The 24587-nt window shown below is 58.1% G+C and overlaps 2 protein-coding genes across 2 annotated transcripts in view; one reads left to right on the top strand and one right to left on the bottom strand.

Annotated features, from left to right (window-relative positions):
* Positions 1-24587, bottom strand: part of SLC35B3 (solute carrier family 35 member B3) — a 301880-nt gene that overhangs the window by 168339 nt on the left and 108954 nt on the right. The window lies entirely within an intron of this gene.
* On the top strand, positions 258-24467 carry BMP6 (bone morphogenetic protein 6). The gene is made up of 7 exons (XM_049764969.1): positions 258-837; positions 15876-16068; positions 21131-21279; positions 21361-21555; positions 23635-23711; positions 24043-24153; positions 24223-24467. Exons 1-7 carry the CDS (start codon positions 258-260, stop codon positions 24370-24372), a joined length of 1455 nt encoding a protein of 484 aa, XP_049620926.1. The 3' UTR covers positions 24373-24467.

The raw sequence follows: 24587 nt of genomic DNA, 5'->3' as shown, positions 1-24587 counted from the left end.
CGCCCCGCGGCGGGACTAGGAGGCGCCCGGGAGAGATCCCTGCGCCTTGGAGACGTGCGCAAGGCGTGCCAGGGCGCACGGGGCGCGGTGCCCGCCGAGGCCCCTCTGCCCTCCTGCTCGCCCGGGCCGGCCTGCGGAGTGGCCCCTCCGCCGGCCATGCGGGAGAAGGAGTGAGCGGCGGCCCGGCGGAGCGACCCGCTGGAGGCTCGGGGCCCCCCAGGCGCGCGCGGCGGGGCCGGAGGGGCGCGCCGGCGGGGATGCGGGCGCCGGGCCGCCGTGCGCCCTGGCTGTGCTGGTGGTGGGGCTTGCTGTGCGGCTGCTGCGGGCCCCCGCCGCTCAGGCCGCCCCTGCCCGGGGCCGTAGCCGCGGCCGGGGGTGCGCTGCCCGCAGCCCCGGGCCGCCCCGAGCCGCCGCCGCCCTCCGCCCCCGGCTTCCCCTCGCGGCGCCTGCGGACGCTGGAGAAGCGCGCCATGCAGAAGGAGATTCTGTCCGTGCTGGGGCTCCCGCACCGGCCTAGGCCCCTACACGGCCTGCAGCCCCCGCTGCCCCCGCCGCCGCCGCCGCCGCTGCCCCCTGCGCCCCAGCGCCGGCCGGTCCACGGGGACGAGGAGCCCCCCGCCGGGCGCCTGTCCTCCGCGCCCAGGTTCATGCTGGACCTGTACCGCAGCCTCGCGGCCGCCGACGACAGCGACGAACGCGCCCGGGACGCGGGGCTGCAGCCGCTGCCCGGCGGGAGTCTCATGAACCGGGGACCCGGGGCCACCGCGCCCCTGGCCAGCGCGCAGGACAGCGCCTTCCTCCAGGACGCCGACATGGTGATGAGCTTCGTCAGCTTGGGTAAGGGCTCGCGACGCGTGGGGAGCAGTAGGGGGGCCTCGTCGATGCTTTCGTCCACCCGTTTTGGCTTGGCACGGGGCGCGCAGGGCGCACGGGGCGCAGCGTGCCACCTGCGCGCGGGTAGGGGAGACGGGCGCGTCCCTTTCCGAGCCTGACTTCTGTGTGCCACGGTCTCCACTGCATGCCCCTGCACCACCCCTCGAGTGCTCTGGCTGGGGACAGAGCTCGGGTTGAGGGGTCGCCAGGGCTCCAGGCCCTGGTCGCCTTCTGCTCCCCAACGCGCCACGCGCGCGCGCCACTTCGCCAGCCAGGACTTGGCAAACTTGACAGACCCCTGGGGGGCTTTGGGGAGGCACCCAAGGCGCACGCGACGCCACTCCAGCTCCGGAGCTCGCTCACTGTGCCCTCGGGTCGCTGCCCCCAACCAAGGCTGAGCCGCGCTGGGGACGCTGCCCCTGCGCTCTCGGGGCCCAGCTGGTCAGCGCAGGTTGCCAGGCGACGGGATGGAAATTCAAGGCTAAATCGGGCGCCTGTGGCCGGCCCCGCCGCCTTCCGCTCTGCCCGCCTGGACGCGGCGCGACCAGGCGAGGAGGTGCCCGCAATGCGCGCTCGGGGGCCGCTGAGCGGATTTGGGGAGGTTTCTGCGGGGCCCAAACGGGGGGCAGGCTGGAAAAGGCAGGGAAGCCCCCCACGCCCGCGCTCCTGGGAACCCCGGGACTTGTGCACTGGAGTTGCCCTGGCCTGAGCGCTCCTTGGACCCGAGGAGAGCGGGTCACGGGTCACGTCTGAGCTGGTGTCCGCTCCGCCGCCCGGGAAGGGGCGCCGCCCCCCAGCGCCTCTCCAGGAAATCCCTGAGCGCGACCCTCCCAGGCCTGCCAGGGCTGCCTGCCTGCCTGCGAGGAGAGGCGAGGCGAGGGCAGCAGAGCTTCTTAGAGGGAGAGGGAGAGGGAGAGGGAGAGGGAGAGGGAGAGGGAGAGGGAGAGAGGGAGAGAGAGAGAGAGAGAGAGAGAGAGAGAGAGAGAGAGAGAGAGAGAGAGAGAGAGAGAGAGAGAGAGAGAGAGAGAGAGAGAGAGAGAGAGAGAGAGAGAGAGAGAGAGAGAGAGAGAGAGAGAGAGAGAGAGAGAGAGAGAGAGAGAGAGAGAGAGAGAGAGAGAGAGAGAGAGGAGAGAGGAGAGAGGAGAGAGGAGAGAGGAGAGAGGAGAGAGGAGAGAGGAGAGAGAAGAGAGAAGAGAGAGAGGAGAGAGAGAAGAGAGAGAGAAGAGAGAGAGGAGAGAGAGAGCGAGAGAGAGAGAGAGCTTGGGATTAAAGGCTCCCCCTACCTACCCTCTGGCCCCCGACATTCCCCGTATCTGGGGGCACTCTCAGAGCTTCTTGTTGGTCCCTGGATACAGCGAAGAAAGGACCACATTCAGGTCTTTTTGAACATCCCCACCCTGGCTGTCCACTGACCCCTCTGCAGACACTTAGGGAACTGGGAGGACCCGCAGAGCACCCCCAGGGCAGAGTGGCTGATATTCTTGGAATTGTTCCCCCCCAAAATCAAGGGACATGGGGAGCTGTTGCTGAGACTGTTCCTGGAACAGCCAAGTCCAAATGGCCAAGGGAGGGATCCTGCAGCGCTGGAAGTTTCTAGAATGTTCCAGCCCATGCCTGTGGTACAGGACAGGAGTTGAGGCAAGAGGACCTCGTCAGTTCTCCTTTCAGAGGCTGAGGGAGGATGGAGAGAAAGGACAGGAGTGGGGCCGGTGAGATAGCATGGAGGTAAGGCGTTTGCCTTTCATGCAGAAGGACGGTGGTTCGAAACCCGGCATCCCATATGACCCCCCCGTGCCTGCCAGGGGCAATTTCTGAGTTTAGACCTCTCTGTAGAGCCAGGAGTGACCCCTGAGCACTGCCGGGTGTGACCCTCCCCCCCCCAAAAAAAAAAGAAAGAAAGGACAGGAGTGAAGGTGCTTGTTTGGCATCCCACTGACCTCTAGCACCACAAGGGTCCCTGGAGTAATGGCTGAGCACTGAGCCAGGAGTAGCCCTTGAGCACTGCTTGGAACTTGAGAGTCTTTCTACCCTGTGCTGTGTGCCCTGAAGTGCTTCACATTTGAACCTTGGGGGAAGGGGTGAGGTGTGTCAGGGCCGGTGGGTCCTCTGGTGAACAGTATTTCCCAGGGGGTGACGGTGTCCCTCAGGGTTTTGTTTACATTCTTCAGCAAAGCGTTTCTGTGTTTAAAGAGCCAGAAAACATTTCATGGAAAAGTTCCAAAGTATCCCTTGGAGTCTAGGGAGGTCGCTAGGGAACGAGGCCCCTGAGGATGGAACAATTCGGGAGCCCCTGTCACCCACCTCTGGGCTTTCCTGTCACACGCCCTGAATTCCAGAGGCCGAGCTCTGCCCACAGGTGCAAGGGGTCTGGCCCAGGGATGCAGGGTCCGAGAGAACTTCCTCCCAAAGGCCGGATCCTTTATATCTGAGGAGTGCAATAGCAGGAGGAAGGGCAAGGATCACTTTGGATCATGCTTTCCTAAGGGCTTCTGGGAGATCTCATGCATCCGGGACATGTGTGCCCTCAAACACCTGGCTCAGGTGTCCCAGACTGCAGGAAGAGGCGGGGCAGAACCTTTCCCACACACTTTCTAGCAGGGGTTTGGTGTCAATTCAGTGTCAACTCAGTGAAGGGAAACTCTCAGGTTCCAGTGTTGTAGGGGCGACAGTGATGTCCACTCCCCCGCACGCACGGGCCACCCTGGGCTGCAGTGGATCTGAGAGCTGTTCCTCTGCCCCTCAGACCCAGTTGCTCGGGGGCAGGAGCATGTGGGGATTCCCAGTGTCATCATGGGCTGGCACGAGAGCTACATTCAATCTGGGTGCTTGTCACACTTGCTCTGTGGCCTCTTCCAGCATGAAGGAAATGGTCAGCCAGCTCAGTGACCTTGGAGAGAGGCAGCTGGAATATCTTCCAGCCCGAGCAACTCTCTGCCATTCAGGGGACCCCCCCCCCTACAGCTGCCACAGTGTCACCCTGTTATTTCCTGGGCCGTGCTGATTGCCAGTAAGTTGTTTTCCTTCCAAACCAGCCGTTTCATTTGTCTGAGACCCCACGGGTCTGCCTGCAAGGGCAGCTGGGATACTCCACAGCTGTAGCCGGAGAAAGAGTGAGCCGTGGACCTGGACAGTGTCCCCGAGGGATAGATGAGCCATCCCCGGTCCGGACATTGGCTCGCTCAGAAATAAAGCACACCTGACTCCGGTCAGGTTCCAGGTTCCACAGAAGCAACTCGGGGCTGTGGATTTGATATTGAGGGACAGTTCTAGCCTTTCTGTTGTGTCTGTGCCCACAAAGGTGTATTGGCTTGTGGAATGCATATTCTTGGAGCATGTTGCCCTGATCCTCCATCTTCAGAACCTCATCATCATTTTGTGTGTTCCGAGTTGTAAGTGACTGATGGCTTTGCAGATGCTTGGAGCAGCTGAAGCTCTGATAGTCTCAGCAGAGAGACTTGACTTGTATTTTATGAAGTAACAAGAAACTTATTGTCCTAAAAACACTGGCAATCTCCTGAGCAAAGCTGCACCTAGGAACCATGATTAGACGAGAGGGAACACCCTTGTCTGTAACCACATCTGCAAGAGCTGTCTGCGGCTCAGACTTGGGCTCCGAAGTCCCATTCTTTGACCAAGTTGTCTATCCCGAGCATCTGCCTTGTTTGCCATGGGGGACCCCAGGCCTGCCGGCTTCTCCCGAGGGACAAGACAGTTTGCAGATGTCGTGGCTGGAGGGAGCTTCTGGGCCTTGCTGGTCTCCACCAATGCTGAGGGTCAGAATCTATTAACAGAAATCGCAGCCTAAGTCTCCTTTAGCTCCGACACAGGGCAAGCTAAGGGCATTGTTCGGCCCCTTGTCTGCATTGCTGCTTTCCGGATGGCAGGGGATGTGGGGGCCTTTGTGAATGTGCTGACTCATGGCTGCTGCCCCTGGGGCTGCGTTTCCGTGCGATTAGGCGGGAGGAAGGATTCCCGTGACCCAAACATCGGAAACAAAACAAAACCCCGAACCCCAGCCCAGCACCTCCTGATAGATTCTGCTGTGTCACCGTGTCTTTGCTATTTCACCCACCGGGCGGGTCATGGATCGTGACTGGTGGGGATGTGCAAGGGGTCCTGGGACCTGTGTGCTGTCTTGTGGGCCTCCCAGAGCCCCCCACCCACCCAGGAGCTGCTGTGTGTTTCTGTCCCATCGAGTTCCCGTTTCCCTTCCCCGGGTGTAGAGCAGCTGGGAGGTGACAATGGCCTGTGAGGACAGTTGTCTCAGAGGAAACCTGGTTCTGTCTCTGATGCTTTGGAAATGCTCAGAAGCCAAACCAGGGCCTGAACTTGGGCTGTCTCAGTGTGGGCCTGATGCTCTGGGTGCAGAACTCTGCACAAGGCCCCTCGATGCTACTTCTCTGCAAGCAGGGCCTTGAATGGGCCAGACTTGGACTGGGGATGTAGCTAAGACCCTGTAAGAATGCAGACTGCCTGGGAGGTTGTGGTCCTTGGTGATCTTTCATGCAGGAATCAGAGACACTTTGGGACCCAAAGTGGAGAGCAGGAACTCCCCGGGACCTGAATCCCACCTGCTCCGGAGCGCTCAGAGCCGTCCCTCTGCGGGCAGACAGATGCTAAGCTGGAGAGAGGGAGGCTGGGGCCAGCAGGCTGCAGGCCAGAGCCCAGTGGCCAAGCCAGGAGAAGGCGCCCAGCTGCCCACAGCCCAACCAGGGCCAGCAGCAGGCGGGAGAGCCCCAGTCTGGAACTCTGCGGGGTTTCCCTTCGTGGGGAGCCTCCGATGCCAGCAGGCCTCCAAACAGGCCTTCAAGTATCCCAGATTCTATGAGTGGCCACCGTGCTGACCGCAAGAACTGTTTGCAGTTTGGAAAGGGGCTGGACTCTCGCTGCCCCCCCTCCATGCCCTGGCAGAGCCCAGCGGCTTGCTTTGCCCTCAGAGGGCAGGAGAGAGGCCCCCCAAAACAGGGCTTATCGCCATGACATCGGGCGTCCTTGGCCAGTCCTGCCGCCCTGGTATCACAAGCCGAGTCCCAGCTGGCCGGCTGGCAGCGCTGCCTGCCAACATTCCTGCAGAGTGAGGTCGGGCTCCGCGGGGAGGGCCCTTCCTGAGTCCAGGTTCAGGGCCGGCGGCTGGCAGATAGCGGCGGTCGCGGCGGGCGCCTGTGCTCAGCGCTGACCTCACGCTCAGCTTGTTTTCTCATCTCCGGCAAGGCAAGGAGAGCCGAGCACAGGACAGGCACAAAGACAGACCCCCTTCTCCTCCCCTCCCCGCCCCCAGCCTTTCCCGTGACCTTGGGCTGAGAGGCCCAGCGTGTGTGTGTGTGTGTGTGTGTGTGCGTGCGTGCGTGCGTGTGTGTGTGTGTGTGTGTGTGTGTGTGTGTGTGTGTCCACTTGCCCAGCGTGTGGCATCTGCTCAGTGGATCATGGCTCCCGTGTTTACTGTCTGTAGCTTCCTGGGCCAGAGTCTGGCAGGAATAGCTTCTGCGGATCAGCCGGCCCAGTCTGCCACCCCCTCTACACCCCCGGGACCCTCCGAGCACCCTCTGCTCATGCTGGCCAATCTGCTTTCTCTTGGTCACTTTCCCTCTATCTCACACCTCTAGAACCCGTGACCGGAAGATGAAAGATGCAGAGAGGGCCGGAGCAACAGCACAGTGATAGACAGGCCTTGCACATGGCCGACCCGGGATGGGCCGGCTTTGATTCTGGGCCCATGTGGCCCCCGAGCCTGCCAGGAACGATGTCTGAGCACAGAGCCAGGAGGAACCCCTGAGTGCTGCCAGATGTGGCCCCCAAATCAAGAACTAATTAAAAGGAAAGATGCAGAGGAGTTCCTGCAGAAGTGACAGAGCAGCCTCTGGCCCTGCTGCTGGGTCATCCGTCACTGGGTCTGCTCCCGCCGAGTAGGGAAGGGGCTGTCGAGGCTGGGGGATACTGTGAGAAGATGACGGGTGTCCCCAGCTGTGTTCCTGGCCATACTCGACCTGTTGAAGGGGGGTTCTGTCCTAATGTGGCAGAGAGAGAGAGACAGAGAGAGAGAGACAGAGACAGAGACAGACAGAGAGAGAGAGACAGAGACAGAGACAGACAGAGAGAGACAGAGAGAGAGAGAGAGAGAGAGACAGAGACAGACAGAGAGAGACAGAGAGAGAGAGAGAGAGAGAGAGAGAGACTTTCTACCACCCCTTCAGGAACAGTATTGAAAACCACAGTGTCTAAAAGGGAAAAAGGGAGGGAATGAGAGAGAGAGAGAGAGAGAGAGAGACAGAGAGAGAGAGACAGAGAGAGAGACAGAGAGAGAGAGAGAGAGAGAGAGAGAGAGAGAGACTTTCTACCGCAGATGCAGACTTGGGACAGGGGAGAGACTGGTGAAGGATTTGGTTTCTAAAATAGCCTGACTCACCTGCCCATCACTGTTGTGAGCTAATGGAGAAACCTGCCTTACAGCAGGGCCTCAGGAGCACTGGAGAGAACCTGGGAGATCTCGGAAACACCAAGGATCAGACCTGAGGCCTCCTGCTTACATGTCCCAGGTGCCTTTATTATGACCAACTCGTGGAGGGTGCCAGTGGGATAAGCTGTGGGGTGTGACCCAGAGTCTGGGGGAGAAGTGTGGAGGGAGGAGGCAGGTCCTCACCGACAGTCCTCCCCAGGCCAGCACCCTGAAAGTTTCCTCAGTTTCCCTTACTAGGTACTGCCTAGGACCCGGCACTTCTGAGCTGGACCTTCCAACCCTCTTCCTCCTCCTGCTCCTCCTCCTCCTCCAGCCCTGCCCCGTGGTGCTCTCACCACCTTCCTCAAGCCCTCCGTTCGTCTCCAGGAGCATCCTTGGCGAGCTCCCCACACAGCTGGTCTCAGGAGCAGGGGTGACTCAGCCTCGGTGATGCCGTGTTTGTGAGGCCACCTCTGAGCTCATGTATTTGTGTCCTGAACAAGCGTCTGCCAGTCCCCACGTCCTGCCCGGTGCTTGCCTGCTCTTCCAGAACATTCTCCAGCGAGGGATCTAGAGTGATGGAGCTAGCTGGCCAGGCTCAGGGAATTAATTTCAGGAGCCTCAGGCTCTCCCGGGACTGCTCGGGTCCAAGAGGCCAGGACAGTGTAGCTTTAGGGCCATGCAGCCTCAAAGCACTGATCCAGTGTGCTGCCACTGGTCGGTCTGTCTCTCTGTCCCTCCCCACCCACATAACTGGCCGCTCCTCATGGGAGTGAGCCATGGCACACACACACACCCAGCTTCTGCCCCACCCCCAGGCCCTAGTGCTCTGGCCTTTATTTATTTACTTATTTATGTATTTATCCTTTTGGGCCATACCCAGAGGAACTAAGGGATTACTCTTGGCTCTGAACTCAGAAATTACTTCTGGCAGGCGTGGGGATCTAACCTGGGTCAGCTGTGTGCAAGGCAAACCCCCTCTCTCCTCTGGGTATGGGAGGGGCTGGGGCTGTGAGGGGTTCATGGGGACAGGGCAGAATGAGGGAGGCTTCCCCATCTCTTTCCTCTCTCTCTCCCCCTTCCTCCCTCCACTTCTCTCTCTGTCTCTCTGTCTCTCTGTCTGTCTGTCTGTCTGTCTGTCTGTCTCTCTCTCTCTCTCTCTCTCTCTCTCTCTCTCTCTCTCTCTCGTGCTGCAGGTGCACCCACACACACACCAAGATTTTCTCTGCCAGACTCCCCTTACCCCCATTATTTATCTCAAATGTCTGATGTTTTCGGAAAGCTCATGACGAGGAACAAGGATGCCCGGGGACAAGTGCCTACTTAGGGGAGCCCACCTGGCCCAAGAGCCCAGACACCGGGAACTGGCACCCCCAGCTGCGAGCTACGAGGTCTGCCAGGCTCCCACAGAGTCTCGGGGTTATTGGAGCAGAACCTGAAATGTCACACACACACACACACACACACACACACACACACACACACACACACACACACACACACACCATGGCTTCTCTCGGCTTTTATCACCTCATGATGCTCGTGATTCTCGGAAGCAGAGGCTCTTCTTGGGAGAAATCACACCCACGTTAGCACCTCTCCTGCTTTCTTGCCACAAGGGGAGGGCACCCACCCGCTGTAGACACCCAGGCTGGGAGGGGTCCGGGCTGTGCCCCTCTTGGTGGGTGACCCTGGGAGGAGCAGGTGCTGGCGACCATGGTGACTCCTTACGCCTGCTCCTGTGCCCTTGGCTGGGACCACCTTCTGGTGGGCAGGACAGAAGCCTCTGGGACCACTCAGGACTCTCGTATGCCACAAGCCAGGTCATCGCCCCTCGCCTGGGAAGCTGCCAGGCACTTGGCACCAGCCCCTGACCGCGCTGACCTAATGGCCCCTGCTGCTTTCTTTCCGCCACAGGGCCCTCTCCGCTCACGGCCGTGCCAACCTGAGAAGCTCAGGGTGTCCCGGAAAAGCTCCCGTCTGGGCCAGAAGGGGCTCCCAGACCTGGGCCTGTTGTTCACTGAGTTTCAGAGCTCAGGCCAGGTGGGGCTCCTTTGTGGGGGTGTTTCCTGCCCCCCCCCCCCGTGGCTCGTAGAAGGCGGAGTGCCCACGTACCACACGGAGGGGAGGCAGGGAAGGCGTCCAGCAGAGGTGACGCTAGGGTCCCTCCAGGAGGGCGTATCCATGGGGATGCTGGGACTCAGGGTGCCAGGCAATACTGGACACTGCACACGCCTGCCTGCACACACACACACACACACACACACACACACACACACACACGTTCGCGCGGATACTCGCAACCCTACACCAGGCGTGTCCATGTGTGGGGTGTGCATATATGCCGTTGCAGGAGATTGTGAGACTGCAGGGTGACATCCAAGAAAGCATCTCCTGGGGCCGGAGAGATAGCACGGCAGTAGGGTGTTGGCCTTATATGCAGTTGATCCAGGACAGATCCAGGCTTGATATCCGGCATCCCCTATGGTCCCTGGAGCTGGCCAGGGGCGATTTCTGAGCACAGAGCAGCTCCTGGACATCCCACAGCCCGAGTTCAGGGATGAGCTGTGGGGCCCACCTCAGCGCTAAAGGGCCCACAGGGGAAGCTGGGTGCATGAAGGGTGCAGGCAGGGTTGGGGGTTGTCCAGAGACCCTGGGATCACTTGCACTGTCTCCAGGCTGCTGGGGGCAGAAGATACCCTTTAGGAGGGACAGCAACTGTGGGTCCTACCTGGAGGCCTGAGGGGTCGCATCTTCCTTCAGTCTCTTTCCTTCTCTCATCCATCTGCTCTTTGTTCATCTGCTGTGGAGTGTGCGAGTGGGTCTTTTATTTATTTATTTATTTATTTATTTATTTATTTATTTATTTATTTATTTTTGGTTTGGGGGCCACACCCAATGGCACTCAAGTGTTCCTCCTGGCTTCTACTCAGAAATCATTCCTGGCAGGCTCCGGGGACCATATGGGATGCTGGGATTCAAACCACCATCCGTCCTGGATCGGCTGCGTGCAAGACAAATGCCCTACCGCTGTGCTATCTCTCCAGCCCACGAGTGGGTCTCAATACGATCATTGTGTATCTTACCTGTTACTCTTTCCCGTAGCATGAGCACCCTGCGCCCTTTTCTTCTGCCAGTTTCTGTCCATAAATCTGGCAACCAACCCAGGGTTGGCCCGTACCTGCTCTGAGAGTCCTCCCGACTCTCCCACCGTGCACCTCCACCCCCCAGTGTCTGTCTCCGAGTCGCTGAGGGACCTGGGAGGGAGGGCAGAGGGAAGACTTGGCAGATGCCATCACCGAGCTAATCTAATCGCAAAACCGGAGAAGGCCCAAGCCAGACCTCGGCCAGACCCCTTCCCAGAGCCCTGGACTTGCACCAATGCCTGCTCCGGGCCAGACTAGCTTGCAAAACCCTTTGAACTTCAGAGGACAGAGAGACTCACCAGGAGCTTGGGGGAACATCAAACAGAGGACAAGGGGAGTGAGTTGATGTTGGAGGACTTTTGTGCAGAGAAGTGACTGTCCTTCCATGGGAAGCTGACCCCCGGCTCAAGGAGGCCCCAAGCCCAGCTGCGTCATTGTTGGAGGTTGGGGACAGTCCGAGGCCCACTATGCTGACTGGGGGCAGGGAGTCCACAACCTCCAAGAAACCAGGCCACGTCGGCCGCCATGGTGATGAGCAGGTTCCACGATGGGATTCTGGAGTGAGAGAACATTTTCCCAACACTTCTGGGAGTCAGCGAGCAGGTCCCTCCCTCCCTCCCTCCCTCCCCCCTCCCTCCCTCCCTCCCTCCCTCCCTCCCTCCCTCCCTCCCTCCCCTCCTTCCTTCCTTCCTTCCTTCCTTCCTTCCTTCCTTCCTTCCTTCCTTCCTTCCTTCCTTCCTTCCTTCCTTCCTTCCTTCCTTCCTTCCTTCCTTCTTCAACTCCCTCCCTCCTTTCTTTCTTCCTTTTCTTTTTGGAAATACTCTGTGATGCTCAGGGGTTACTCCTGCCTCTGAGCTCAGGCAAAGGATTCAGGGGACCCTATGGGATGCTGGGGATCGAACCCACGTCGGCAGTGTGCAAGGCAAGTGCCTTCCTCATAGTGTGATGGCTCCAATCCCAAGTCCCACAATTTTGAGTTCCAGCTAAGCCTGCTTTGGAGAGTCACCTGGTCTCCTAGGCTTGGCAGTGAGTGGCTCTGAATCCGGGGTACTCTCAGAGGAGAGGTGAGGTCTGCAGATACTGATGGTCCCCTGATACTGGAGCAGTTTCCCTAGCCATGGCGGGACCTACCCACACCCTGTTTGCTTCTCAAAGCCCCTCAGCTCACCCCTTAATTCACCCCACCCCAACCTCGCCTGCAACCCTGAGCCAGAGAGGGGGTAAGGACCAGAAATGAATGGGCCACTTGTGTCCCCCAGCAGCCTTTGGGAATAGCCAAGAAGCACGTGAGCCCGTTCCCAGGCCACAGAATTCCTGCTGCTCCCCTGCACGTGATCAGGAGCAAGACCAGCATCTTTGGGACCTGAGAAAGGGGGACTCCAGCCCCTCAGGACCCTCCAGAAATGCTCTTCCAGACACCCACAAGGTCTCCCGGGTGTTGTCCTCAACCCAGGGCCTCGTTCTCACTCTCGATCCCGGGAACTGCCAAGGGAAGATGGGGCGGTCACTCAGGGGCCGATGGAATTCGCAGATTTGTAGGATAGACGAACGCCATGTACCCGGACAGCGCCAGAGAAGGCAGGTGTGGGGGCAGGGAGAGCCATTTTGGGGCCTGGAAGGGCTCCATGGGGACCTGCGCAGAACAGCACAGACAGGACGAGGGCTCGGAAGGGGCGCAGCTGCTGGGCTGATGTGCAAAACATCTGGAGGAGCCCAGCACGGTCCCAGGATGAGCGGCGAGCCTTAAAGGGGCCTCAACTCCCAGAAGCTGCTTGCACACAGGCTCGGAGGGGGTCCTGACAGAGAAGGAACACCCGACCCCCTCCCCAAGCTGAGCCTAGAGAGGATTGGGCAAGCAGGCGCTGCCCACTGTAGATGAATCGCCAGGATCCAACACTCAGGCCTGGTCCATTCCCTCAAGCTCAGAGTTCTCCCAGTGGACAAATCACTCTGGCTGCTGGCACTGACCCTGCAGGACTTCTCTCCCCCAACCTCTGCAGCCATGTGCTTCTCCTGCTATAAACTGAGGCAGGTCAATCACAGGGTCTATGCCCTCCCTGCTCTGCCCGACAGCAAATGAGGAGACAGACAAAGAACCCTGGGAACCCATCCCATGTGAACCATGATCCTGGGAGCCAAACCGCAAACTCTCCTGAAGACAGCTGCAGAAGACAGAGTTAAAGCAGAGGAGGGCTGTAGAGAAAGCTCAGTGGGTAGAGCACACGCCTTGCATAAAGCTGACCCAGAACTGTCCCTGATCATAGTTGGGTGCAATCCTGGATCACACCAGTGCCTGGCAATGCCTCGCTGCACCACAACCTCAGATTCTGACTTGGAGCCTCTGGTCTGGTAGCCAAGAAGCTCTCACCTCCGAAGCGGGGGCAGGGAGCCCCGAACCCCTAAAGAAAGACATGAAGAATTCCCAAAGCAGCCAGGATGCTTGGGGTTGAGGGGGGCCATTGTGTCAACCCCAGAGTCTGAGCAGGACACGATCCCCTGCCCACCGGCACAGGTGGGAGATGGATGGCGGCTCGGTGTTGATGAACACGCAGAGGACGACTGGCCAGAAGCTCCAGGTTTATAAACACTGAGTGGGGTGGGGGCGCCGAGCTGTGTCTTTGTGAGTTCCTGTGTATTTGTGTCCCCGTCTGCATGGGTCATACCTGAATCTTGTGGGATTTTCACCTCTCTCCTCCTTCCTGTGATCCTCAGCAGTTTCTCCACCTTCTGACTGCTGATGAATTATTTCAATTTCATTTTATTAATTTAAAAATTAAAAGGAGGGTTTTTCCCCCCTGCTTTACCCAACAGTGCTCAGGCCTTACTCCCAACTCTGTGCTCAAAGATTTCCCCTAGTGAGGTACCAGGGATCATCTTCAAGGCCCGTCACCTGAAGCGTCCCTTAACCCCTTCTCATCTAGGTTGATGGATTTCTCCCCCACCCCAGTGATGCTTAGGGCTTACTCCTGGCTCTGTGCTCAGGAATCACTCCTGGCAGGCTCGGGGGACCCTGTGGGATGCTGGGGATTGAACCCGGATAGGCTGTATGCAAAGCCAAAGCCCTCCTTGCTGCACTATGGCTCCGGCCCTCAAGTCGTCTTTAACCACCTGAAGTGCTGCCGCTGATTGACAAGACGCCACAGGCCGGGCCTGTCTGAGGAGCGTCTGCTGGAGGCTGGGGGTGGGGGACATCTGGGCGTGGGGCCCAGACCCACACAACGAGGTGGGCCCGGAAAGCAGTGGCCAGCGGCCAAGCTGTGTGTGTATGTATACACGCGTGTAGCATGTGTGAGTGTATGTTGCTGCATGTACGCGCACACGCGGCAGGAAACTGTTGGAGTGTGCCACACATATGTTAGTGCATGTGGGTGTACATGTCTGCATGCATATGTTTGCTGGTGCATGTTGCCATGTGTGTGAGGGTGTTTGTCATCGTCCAGTGTCTTTAGGGGTGTCATTGTGTGTCCCTTTCCCCCTCCCATCCAGCTTCAGCCAGGATGCTGATGTAGGGTGTTGGGGGGCCCCTGGGCTGGGGGCGGGAGATGAATCCCCTCAGCTCTCCCGGCGCAGACCCTGCTACAGCCTGAGCTGGGGTCCCCCAGCCATGCCCCGGTGCTGAGGGCGACAGTCCCTGCACCCCCTGAGGTCTCTGCCCCTCGGGGCTGCTGCCTGCTTGGGGCGTCAGGCACCTATCCTTGGGGAATCCCTCGAAGCAGTCCTCACCCCGCCTCCAGCTTTCTGTGGGAGAGGCGAGGACGTGCCGGCCTGCGGGTCACCCTGACGTCACCCGGCTGCCTCTGCCTCATCCCCTCCCCGCAGGTGCCGAGAGTAGCCGCTTACTCGGAGTTTCCAAAACACAGCAGGGGGCCACCAGCAGCTCCGCAGCCTGTCCTGCTGTGGTCACCGTCAGACTCGCAGACACTGGCCTCAGGCCTGGCCTGGTGCTCGGTCATGGCACTCGGGGTTGAGGTCCCAATGGAATTGTGGCTCTGGGAGCTAGGAGGAGACCAGGGTTGCGTGGGTGGGGCTGGCCCTCAACAGCTCAGAGTCAGAGGTCAGAGGCTCCGGCGTGTCTTCCAGGTGGAGGTGTTGGGGTCGTGGGGTTTGGGTCCTCAGAGGGTCTCTAGGGGGATATTTCCTCCCCTGCTGCAAGGCCAGGGCCAACATCACCTCTGGGAGGTGGAAGCAATTGCACCCCCAGACCTAGGGGGCCAGAGGTCAGTGGGCACAGTGCGAGACCCCACGGAAGCTGCCCCCTGTCCTCCCTGTCTCCTGGTATGCTCCCCATCCCCCATGTTTCTGGGAAGTGCACCCCCACCCCACATATCTCCCGGCTGTGCTCCTGAGTGGAAATCGGAAGGTCCTTGGGGCGATCTCCCTTTCAAGAACACCCGGCCACTGTCCCCCAGCACTGCCCTGCTGGTCCGCGGGCAATCCTCGACCTATGGCCAGGCACAGAGCATTGGGTAGGCTGCTCCAGAGCCTCGAGCCTGGTGCCCGCCCTCTGCTCTTCTCCAGGTTGGCTCTGCATCTGTGACATATGCCATGACTTATCTTCCTGAGGTTTGTTGTCCTTCCGCTGCCTCTGGACACTGTCTTGGGCAGGAACCCCAGCCCTCCCCAAACCCCACATGGACACCCCTCCACCCTCTTCTGGCCCCTAGAAATCAGCCTTTGTTGCTGTTGTTGTTTCAGCTTTTGGGCCACACAGGGGACCCCGTGGGGTGCCGGGGATCATTTCTGCTCAGAGTCACGGCTTCCACAGCTGCATGAGACAAGTGTCTCCCCTCTCTTTCCCTGCACTGTGAGGGTCCCTTTCTTTTCCTTCCCCTAAACAAGGGTAGGTGCTCCCTTGGTAGAGGTGCGGGTGCTCTTTAGGACAGGTGTGGGTGCTTCCCAGGACCTATGTGGGTACTCCCTAGGACAGGTGAGGCTGCTCCTCCAGGTGTGTGCTCCCCAGGACAGATTTAGGTGCTCCCTGGGACAGGTGTGAGTGTACCCCAAGACAAGCGTGAGTGCATCCCAGGACAGATGTGGGTACTCCCCAGGATAGGTGTGAATGCTCCTCAGGACAGATGTGGGTGCTCCCTATACAGTTGTCTCTGGACTTCTGTGCTCATACTCACCCTTATATGTGCCCAAGCTGTTGCTTCCTCAGCTCCACGACTCAAAACTCAGACCAGCTGTGCAGTGCGGAGTGCTCTCCCCCGGGCTCAGGGCTGGTGTTGGTCTGAGCCCCTCATGGTCTCACCTGCCTCTCCTGCTGTGGGGGACAAGCCAGCTCAGGCCCCAGCACCCATCACTGCAGTCCAGACCCTACCTGGCTCCTGCGGGTGACACTGGGGCAGCCAGAGTTCGGCAGACACGCTGTCTGAAGGCCTGTGATGCCCTGACTGTGACCGTGTCTTCTCTTTGTCCTGCAGTGGAGCACGACGAAGCCTTGTCCCGGCACCCGCGGCACCACCAAGCCTTCAAGTTCAACCTGTCCCCGGTCCCCGAGGGCGAGGCTATGACGGCCGCAGAGTTCCGCATCTACAAGGACTGCGTGGCCGGAGGCGCCAAGAACCAGAGTTTCCTCGTCAGTGTTTTCCAGGTCCTGCAGGAGGAGTCACACAGGTAGGAGCACCCCCCGGGGAGTGTGAGTGGAGTGTGAGTGTGAGCGTGTGTGTGTGTGTGTGTGTGTGTGTGTGTGTGTGTGTGTGTGTGTGTGTGTGTGTGTGAAGTCGTGTGCATAAATGTGAGCATTGAGAATGAGTCACCGAGTTCCCCTGTGGGAAGGGCTTTTGCTGTTTGGGTGAAGGTTTTGCTGGAGTTCTTTCTTTCTTTTTCTTTTTGGGCCATACCCAAGGGTGCTCAGGGGTTACTCCCGGCTTTGCACTCAGAAATCACTCCTGGCAGGCTTCGGGGACCATATGGGATGCTGGGGATTGAACCCAGGTCTGCGTGGGCTAGAAGCATGCAAGGCAAACGCCCTACCACCGTACTATCACTCTGGCCCACCCCTGGAGTTCTTTCTCCTGCCGTGGCTCCTGTTTCCAGGGCCCTGAGCCATAGGCTGCTGAAGGGGGTGGCTCTCGTGGCACTGACTCGGGCCCCATGGACCCTGACCGTGGTGAGTGCCCAGGGTGCAGTAATGCCCAGTTTGCTGCACAAACTCTCAGACCTACCACCTGAAGAATGGGGGGTTGCTGGACCAGCGCAGAAGCTTTGCAAAAGTTTATGGGGTGTCCAGACTTATCAGTTGGTACAGACACTGGATTTGGGGCCTGTCTGTCATCCTGTGAAAATCTTTCTGTTGTTGCTGTTTTGTCTACGGCCACACCCAGCAGTGCTCAGGGGTTGCTTCTGGCTCTATGCTCAGAAATCACTCCTGGAAGACTCTGGGGACCCTACGGAATGTCGGGGATTAAAGCTGGGCCCACTGTTCTTTTGCTCTGGCCTCTGTGAAAGTCTTTTTTGCAGTAGCGTTTGTTTCCCAGAGTGTTTTGGGGTACAGCATGACCACTCTGCTGTTTCCTGGAGCTCTTCTCAGAGAAGCCAGGACCCTGCCAGCAGTGCTTGACCTGACTAGGAGGCCCGAATGCTGTGTGCTTCAGCTGGTCCTGTGCATGGTGCCGGGGTCCAATTCGGGGCCTCTTTCCCTCCAAGCAGGGTCTGGGGACAGAGAAGCAGCAGCTGTGGCAGGGCAGAGGCTGAACCCTGGGTAGAAGGAGCAACTTGGTTGTGTCTCCTCTTCCCTGTCTGAGCATAGACCATAGGCCATAAACCCCACCAGGAGGGTTCTGATGGTCCTTCTTCCTCCCAGCAGAGATTTGGTGTTGTGGCACATTTTCGGGCTGCCTGGGTGCTGTTCTCTGACTCAGTGAGGGAAAGTGCTCTGCTGTCCTCCTACACACAACCAAGATAGCCTTGACACCTCCCCCATCTGTCCCATCCTGGGGTGTCCTAGCTGCATACCCTTCTCCAGGGGTCTTGGAAAGAAGCAAGTACCTTCCCTCTGTCTTGGAGACCTGTGGCCAGGCCAGATGGCATCTCCGGACTCCAGTTTTCATGTTCTCACTGGACGTGTGTGCGTGTGTGTGTGTGTGTGTGTGTGTGTGTGTGTGTGTGTGTGTGTGTGTGTGTGTGTGTGTTTGTGTGTGTGTGCGTGTGTGTGTGTGTGTGTGTGTTTGTGTGTGTGTGTGTTTGTGTGTGTGTGTGTGCGTGTGTGTGTGTGTGTGTGTGTGTGTGTGTGTGTGTGTGTGTGTGTGTTCTGCAGCTGCTCCTCCAGCACGGTCCACCAGGTAAACCCTCAACAATCCAAGCCATTCTTAAACCCTGAGCTCAGGTTGTCCGTGACGGTCCTGGCTCAGTGGTGCCCTGAGAGCGGAAGGATCTGCCGGACGCCCACAACCCAGCCGTGCGGATTGAGCTGTGGTGGGTGGGTGCCACGAGGCCTTGAGAAGTGGGTGGGTCCAGTTCAGGTGAGAGTGGCAGCTCCCAGGCCAGCAGGCTACGGGTGGGCGGATACAGGGCTGGTGCTGAGTTCGGGGCCCATGTGTTCCATCTTGGGGATCTGATTCCCCTACTGTGGAAATGTCATTTGCAAGCAGCTTTCTGTGAGTCTTTCCCCAGTGGTGACCCGAGGTTCAGCTTGGAAGTGGGTGAAGCCAGGCAGGGCCCTGAATCCAGAAGCAGTCAGTGGGGCTGTGACCTCCAGTCCTGCCACTCTCTTCTCTCTCTTCCTCCTGGCTGCCCAGGAAGGCTCGTCTTCCTTCTAGAAGGTCTGGGTTGGCTAGGCACAGGGCGCAGGTCTCTGAGTGAACCTGGGGCCTCCCAGCCTCCTGGGCTTGGCCGCTCTGCTATTTTCCAGACACTTAGTCTCCATGCTCAGGAATTGGGTGACTGTCCCCAGGACCGTGACCCAGGCTCTGCAGCTGAACAAACTTGGGGGAGAGAGTCTTCTAGAAGCCCAGAATTTCCGCCAGCAGGACCTGAGGCTGGACTGGCTGCTCCAAGCCTGGGACACCCCTTGCATTGTTTTGCTGACCTCTCAGAGGGGAGCAGGGGTATGGCCATCTGTCCCCCACCGTCTTTCCGAAGGACCCGCAGGCCCTTGATCTTGGTGGGGAGCAGGCGGGGGCGGGGGCCTGTCACCCACCAGCCTTTGATCTCGCTGGTCTGTCTCTGCGTCTGCAGCTGCAATGGCATTGGACATGGCTTCCTGGGGCTGTCAAGGGTTTGAAAGTGCTTTGGAAGGGCCTGCAGCTTCCAGAATTCGTGGTAATGCTGGTCTGAATGCCAGTGAATATTTCTAGAACGTTCTATGACCTAATCTGTGACCTTCTGCTGCAGGTGTTCCCCTCACAGGGGGCTTGAGACTGTGGGGCTCAGGCACCCCAAGTTCTGCCAGGATGGATAGGTAGATGGATGGGTGGATGGATGAATGGGTGGATGGATGTGTGGGTAGATGGGTGGATGATATAAATAGATGAATAGGTGGGTGGAAAGATGGTGGATGAGTAGATAGATAGTAGATAGGTGCGTGGATGGATGGGTGGAAGGATAGTGGATGTGTGAATGAACGGTGGATGGGTGGATGGGTATGAGGGTCAATGGATGTTTGTGATGGCCAAAAGTTGAGGTGGTTGGATAGATTAATAATGAATGATGGGTGAATGGGTGGATGGATGGAAGATTATGATGGACGACTGATGGGTGGGTTGGTGGATAGATTGAGGGATGGGTGGGTGGGTGAATGTGTGGATAGATGGATAAATGGGTGTGATGGTTGATGGTTGAGTTAGAGGATAGACTTATGACAGATGATGGATGTGTGGATGAGTAGATGAATGGACAGATGGATGAATAGGTCGATGGATGGATGGGTGGTTGGGGGAATGGGTGGTTGGGTGGGTGGGTTGATGGTTGGGTAGATTGATGATGATTGATGGATGAATAGATAGATGGAAGAATCAAGAGGGTGACTGGTGGGGTGGTTTGTTGGGGAGGGATGGTAAATGGGTGGTGGTGTGGACAGATGACTATGGGAGTATCATGGATGAGTGGTGAATAGAAGATAGAAGATTCACTGGCATGGTTGGTTAATGGAGGATGGACTGAGACAGAGATGATGGACAGGTGATCATTTGGTGGTGAGATTATATAAATTATTGATAACATAATCAGTTAAAAAAGATAAATTAAGATGCGCTGGATCAATGCAGATGATGAATGACAAGTGAGAGGTGACAGGATGGAAGACATGACTACAGACAGACGAGTGACACAGTCACATGGCTGCTTCATAGGGCGCATAAACTTTGAGAGAGAAAGTCATGGAGGGGAGAAAGAAGAAGGAAATGCTGAACCTAGGAGCAAGGCATGCACACAAAGTTGTGCTCTGTTTTGCTGAATTAAGACTTGTTACTTCCTGAGAAATCAAGACCAGGAATCAACTGCAGCTGAATGAAGGTCTTTGAAAATCTGGGGGCAGCTCCACTTTCTCATGGGCATGAGAGTGCGTGTGTGCAGGTGTGAGAGTGTGAGAATGCATATCTGGGTGTATGTCTGAGTATGAGCGTGTGTCTGTGGGAGTCTGAATATGTGAGTCTGAGTATATGAATATGTACGAGTGTCTGTGTGAGTCTATATGTCTGAGATTGTGCATGCGTGCTTGAGTGTGTGAAGAGTCCCCTGTACACTCACCTGTACATGTTGATATTCTGACCCACAGCATCCCAGGATGGAGGGACAGTGGAGCCCACCTGGGTCACTCGGGGGCTGTGAGTTGGCCACCGGTGGGGTCATAAAGAGCCTGTGGGGCTGAAGAGATAGCACAGCAATGGGGCATCTGCTTTGCATGGGGCCAACCCAGGACAGAGAGGTAGTTCGATTCCTGGCATCCCATATGGTCCCCTGAGTGCCGGGAGCGATTTCTGAGTGCAGAACAGGAGGAACCCATGAGTGCTGCTGGTTGTGGGCCAGACACCTCCCACCCCAAATAAACTAAGGACCCTGGACACATCCATCTTTCCATCCAACCAATAATCCATCTTTCCACCAATGCATCCATCTATCCATCCACCCATCCATCTATCCATCCATCAATCCATCCATCCACCCACCATCCATCCATCCATCCATCCATCCATCCATCCATCCATCCATCCATCCATCCATCCATCCATCCATCCATCCACCCATCCAACCATTCATCCATTCTATCCACCAATCTATCCATCCATCCATCCATCCATCCATTCATCCATCCATCCATCCATCCATCCATCCATCCATCCATCCATCCATCCATCCATCCATCCAACCATTCATCCAACCATTCATCTATCCATTCATCCATCCATCCACCAATCCATCCATCCATCCACCCATCCAACCATTCATCCATCTATCCACTAATCCATCCATCCACCAATCCATCCATCCATCCACCCACCCACTCATCTATCCATTATCTACCTATTCTCTCTACCCACCCACTCGCCCGTCCATACCTCACCTCTATCACTTCCCTGAAAGCTGCCCTGAGCAGCTGTATCAGGCTCACCTGTGGCCGTGACCTGTACCCCTTCTCTCCACCCACACTCAGGGCCTGGTGTGGATGCCCACCTCAGTTCCCAGTCCCGGACAGAGTGCAGCGGCCACAGGGCTGGGCCTCACTCCTCATCTCTTGCAGGGCCCCCTCCCTGTTCCTGCTGGACCGGCGGCTGGTGTGGGCCTCTGAGGAGGGCTGGCTGGAGTTCGACGTCACGGCCACCGGCAGCCTGTGGGTGGTGGCCCCCCAGCACAACCTGGGGCTGCAGCTGGGTGTCGTCACCCAGGACGGTGAGTATCCAGCACCCTGCCCCAGCCTCGCCACGGGCCGGGGGGGTGTCCTGCAGCTCTCTGAGGGGCTCTCTGTTGCAGGCCTCAGCATCCACCCGCACACGGCGGGCCTGGTGGGCAGGGACGGGCCCTCAGACAAGCAGCCCTTCCTGGTGGCCTTCTTCAAAGTTAGTGAAAGCCGCGTGCGCACAGCTCGTTCTGCACCCCGTCGGCGCCCGCAGAGCCGAAACCGCTCAGGCCCTGCCCAGGACACGGCCAGGGTCAGCAGTGTGGCCGGTAGGTATCGGGATGCGGGGACGGGAGGCCTGGTCAGATCAGAGGTACCAGAGCAGCGCTAAGATCTGAGTTTCATAGCACCAGAGGCTGCAGTGTGGGGCTACTCCATGCCGGCAGAGGGCGCAGTGGCCGGGCCGGCTCAGATACTAGGGCTGCCTGTTGTGTCCAGAAAAGCAGCCACTGGGGAACTTTCCCCCACATGGCCACAGGCAGCAGGACAGCAGGGAGGCTCCTGGGCTTGCAAGTGGTCAAGCCGGGTTCAATCACTGGCATCCCCTATGATTCCCTGAGTGCACCAGTCATTTGCTTCTTGGTTTGTTAGCTAAGATCAAGTAGAGGTGTCAGCCCTAGGGCACAGAGGAAGGAGTGAGCCCTGACACTGCCAGGTGTGGCTTTGAAACAAACAGCATTTCTTTTTCTCTTTTCTTTTTTGTTTTTTGGGGGGGCACACCCCGGTGGCAGCACTCAGGGGTTACTCCTGGCTCTGCACTCAGATATCACTCCTGGCAGGCTTGGGGACCATATGGGATGCCGGGAATTGAGCCGGGGTCCACCTGGGGTTGGCCGAGTGCAAGGCAAACCCCCTACCACTGTGCTATCTCTTTGGCCTCAACAAACAGCATTTTTAAAGATTTGAAGGTCCCTCTTCTTATGTGTCTGGCCCAGCAGGACTTGGGGAGAGGGGTCCTGTCACCTTTGCCACTGCTTCCTCTGCGCCAGCTGCACTGTAGGAACCTTGCAGTAGTGCCTGGGGGCCTCCCAGCCCCACCTGTCTTCTCCCTCCACTGGTGTCTGCACATAGGTGTGGTTCTGGTGTCCCTTGTTCCGATGCTACTGGGCTGGGATGGACCTGAGGCCTGTGACCCATCCTCGTTAGACAGTGACCCTATGTCCTAGGGGTCACTTCTCAGCACCCCGCTCCCAGCCTCTCTCACACGGTTCACCCGGCCTGAGGAACACCACACTCCTTCTGCAGCAGCTCCATTCCTCACACAGGGCTGGCATGAGGCTGGCATGAGCTAGGCGCCTTGCCTGGTGTAAGGCACATTTTTATTCCTGCTTATCAAATATATATATATACATATACATATATACATATACATATATATACATATACATATACACACACACACATATATATATATATATATATATATATATATATATATATATATATATATATATATATCCCTCATTGTTGCATTAAGCCCTTAGGATGGACTTGGATGGTGGATGGAGATGGAGGCCTTTCTCTGCCATCCCAGGCCACGTGGCTCTGCAACCCCCTTCAGCCGGCGGGTATCTGGGTCCAGGAAAGCGACGGCTATTGAACTCACTCACAGGCAGGCTTCCAGAGAGATAACATCTTTATTCAGCCCTAGCCAACAGATGTGGCTGCTAAAGCAGTGATTTCTGAGCAGAGCCAAGAGTAACCCCTAAGTGCTGCCGGGTGTGATCCAAAAACCAATATATATATATATATATATTACTCTTGGCTCTGCTCAGAAATCACTCCTGGCAAGCCCAGGGGACAGTATGGGTGGGATGCTGGGATTTGAACCACCATCTGTCCTGGATCAGCTGCATGCAAGGCAAATGCCCTGCCACTGTGCTATCTCTCCAGCCCCATCACTCCATATTTTTGGGGCTCAGGGGACTCTGGGTCCCACCAGTGAGTCTGAGCCTAGGGGGCAGGAGCTCAGTACTCCAGTGGGACTACGGTGCTAGACAGGAGCCTGGTCAGAGCGGATAGGCGTGTGCCCATGGGACCGTGTTACACCTCCTGCCCATAGGGACAGCTTCTGGGATCTCCCTTTCTGAGATGGGGGGCCTGGAGCCCCTCTGGAGTCTGGCCTACCTGGGCTGGTTTGGGTGGGGGCTTAGGTGTGGCAGCTCTGGGCAAGGGGACGGGGCGGGACCCCACAAGGAAGGACCAAGTCTTTGGGGGGTCACCACCTCACCCAGACACCCCGTCTGCTGTGGGGTACATGTCCCAAGCTCCGGTCCTTCGGCAGATGCCCAGAGATGCCTGGGCCCGGGGCCCGGACAGCATGGGGCTGAGGGCTCCTGTGTCTCTAGATCTCAGCAACAGCGAGCTGAAGTCTGCCTGCAGGAGGCATGAACTCTACGTCAGTTTCCAGGACCTGGGCTGGCAGGTGGGCAGGGCCAGGGTGCGGGCACGGGGCGGGGGATGCTGTGGGGTCCAAGGGGGGCACTGAGGGAACAGGCGGGCATCTAGGTAGCCAGGTGCCCTGGGAAGCTCTTGCGCTGGTTCCTGGCAACAGCCCTGCTGAGGGAAGGTCCCTGGTGCTCTGAGCTGTGCCCTCCTGCCTACCCTGACTGTGGCAGGCATCATGAGCCAGGAAGGGGGTCCCGGCCCAGAGCAGTCACCCTGTGCCTACAGCCAGCAGGTGGGCCAGGACTGGGCACTGTGGGTTGCTCTGGGCATACCACCCCGCCCCTGGGCTCACTGGTCCACACCCACAGGACTGGATCATCGCACCCAAGGGTTACGCGGCCAACTACTGCGATGGGGAGTGCGCTTTCCCGCTCAATGCGCACATGAACGCCACCAACCATGCCATTGTGCAGACGCTGGTGAGTGTAGGCAGGCCCGGGGTTGCAGGGAGCAAGGGGGCTGGCTGCTGACCTCTCCCCTCTGCCCAGGTGCACCTGATGAACCCCAACTTCGTGCCCAAGCCCTGCTGCGCGCCCACCAAGCTCAATGCCATCTCCGTGCTCTATTTTGACGACAGCTCCAACGTCATCCTCAAGAAATACCGAAACATGGTCGTGAGGGCGTGTGGTTGCCACTAGGGGCCATGCCTCCCGACCTGCATTTCCTCCTTCAGGGGGAAGGTGCTTCATGGCCGCCGCCCTGCTGGAGGGAGTGAGGACTTCTAAGGTCTTGGTGACATCAGGGAGAGAAGGGGGCATACAGGTGAGGGGGGGGGCCAGACCTGTGAGCTCCCCCAATTCTGGACGCAAACCTGGAGGTCTCAGCCCAGTGCCACTCTGTGGTATATCTGGGC

This window comes from Suncus etruscus, chromosome 18 (assembly GCF_024139225.1).
Source record: "Suncus etruscus isolate mSunEtr1 chromosome 18, mSunEtr1.pri.cur, whole genome shotgun sequence".
Classification (NCBI taxonomy): Eukaryota; Metazoa; Chordata; class Mammalia; order Eulipotyphla; family Soricidae; genus Suncus; species Suncus etruscus.
The sequence above is the reverse complement of the archived record's forward strand: the minus strand, read 5'-3'. Positions and strand labels throughout refer to the sequence as shown.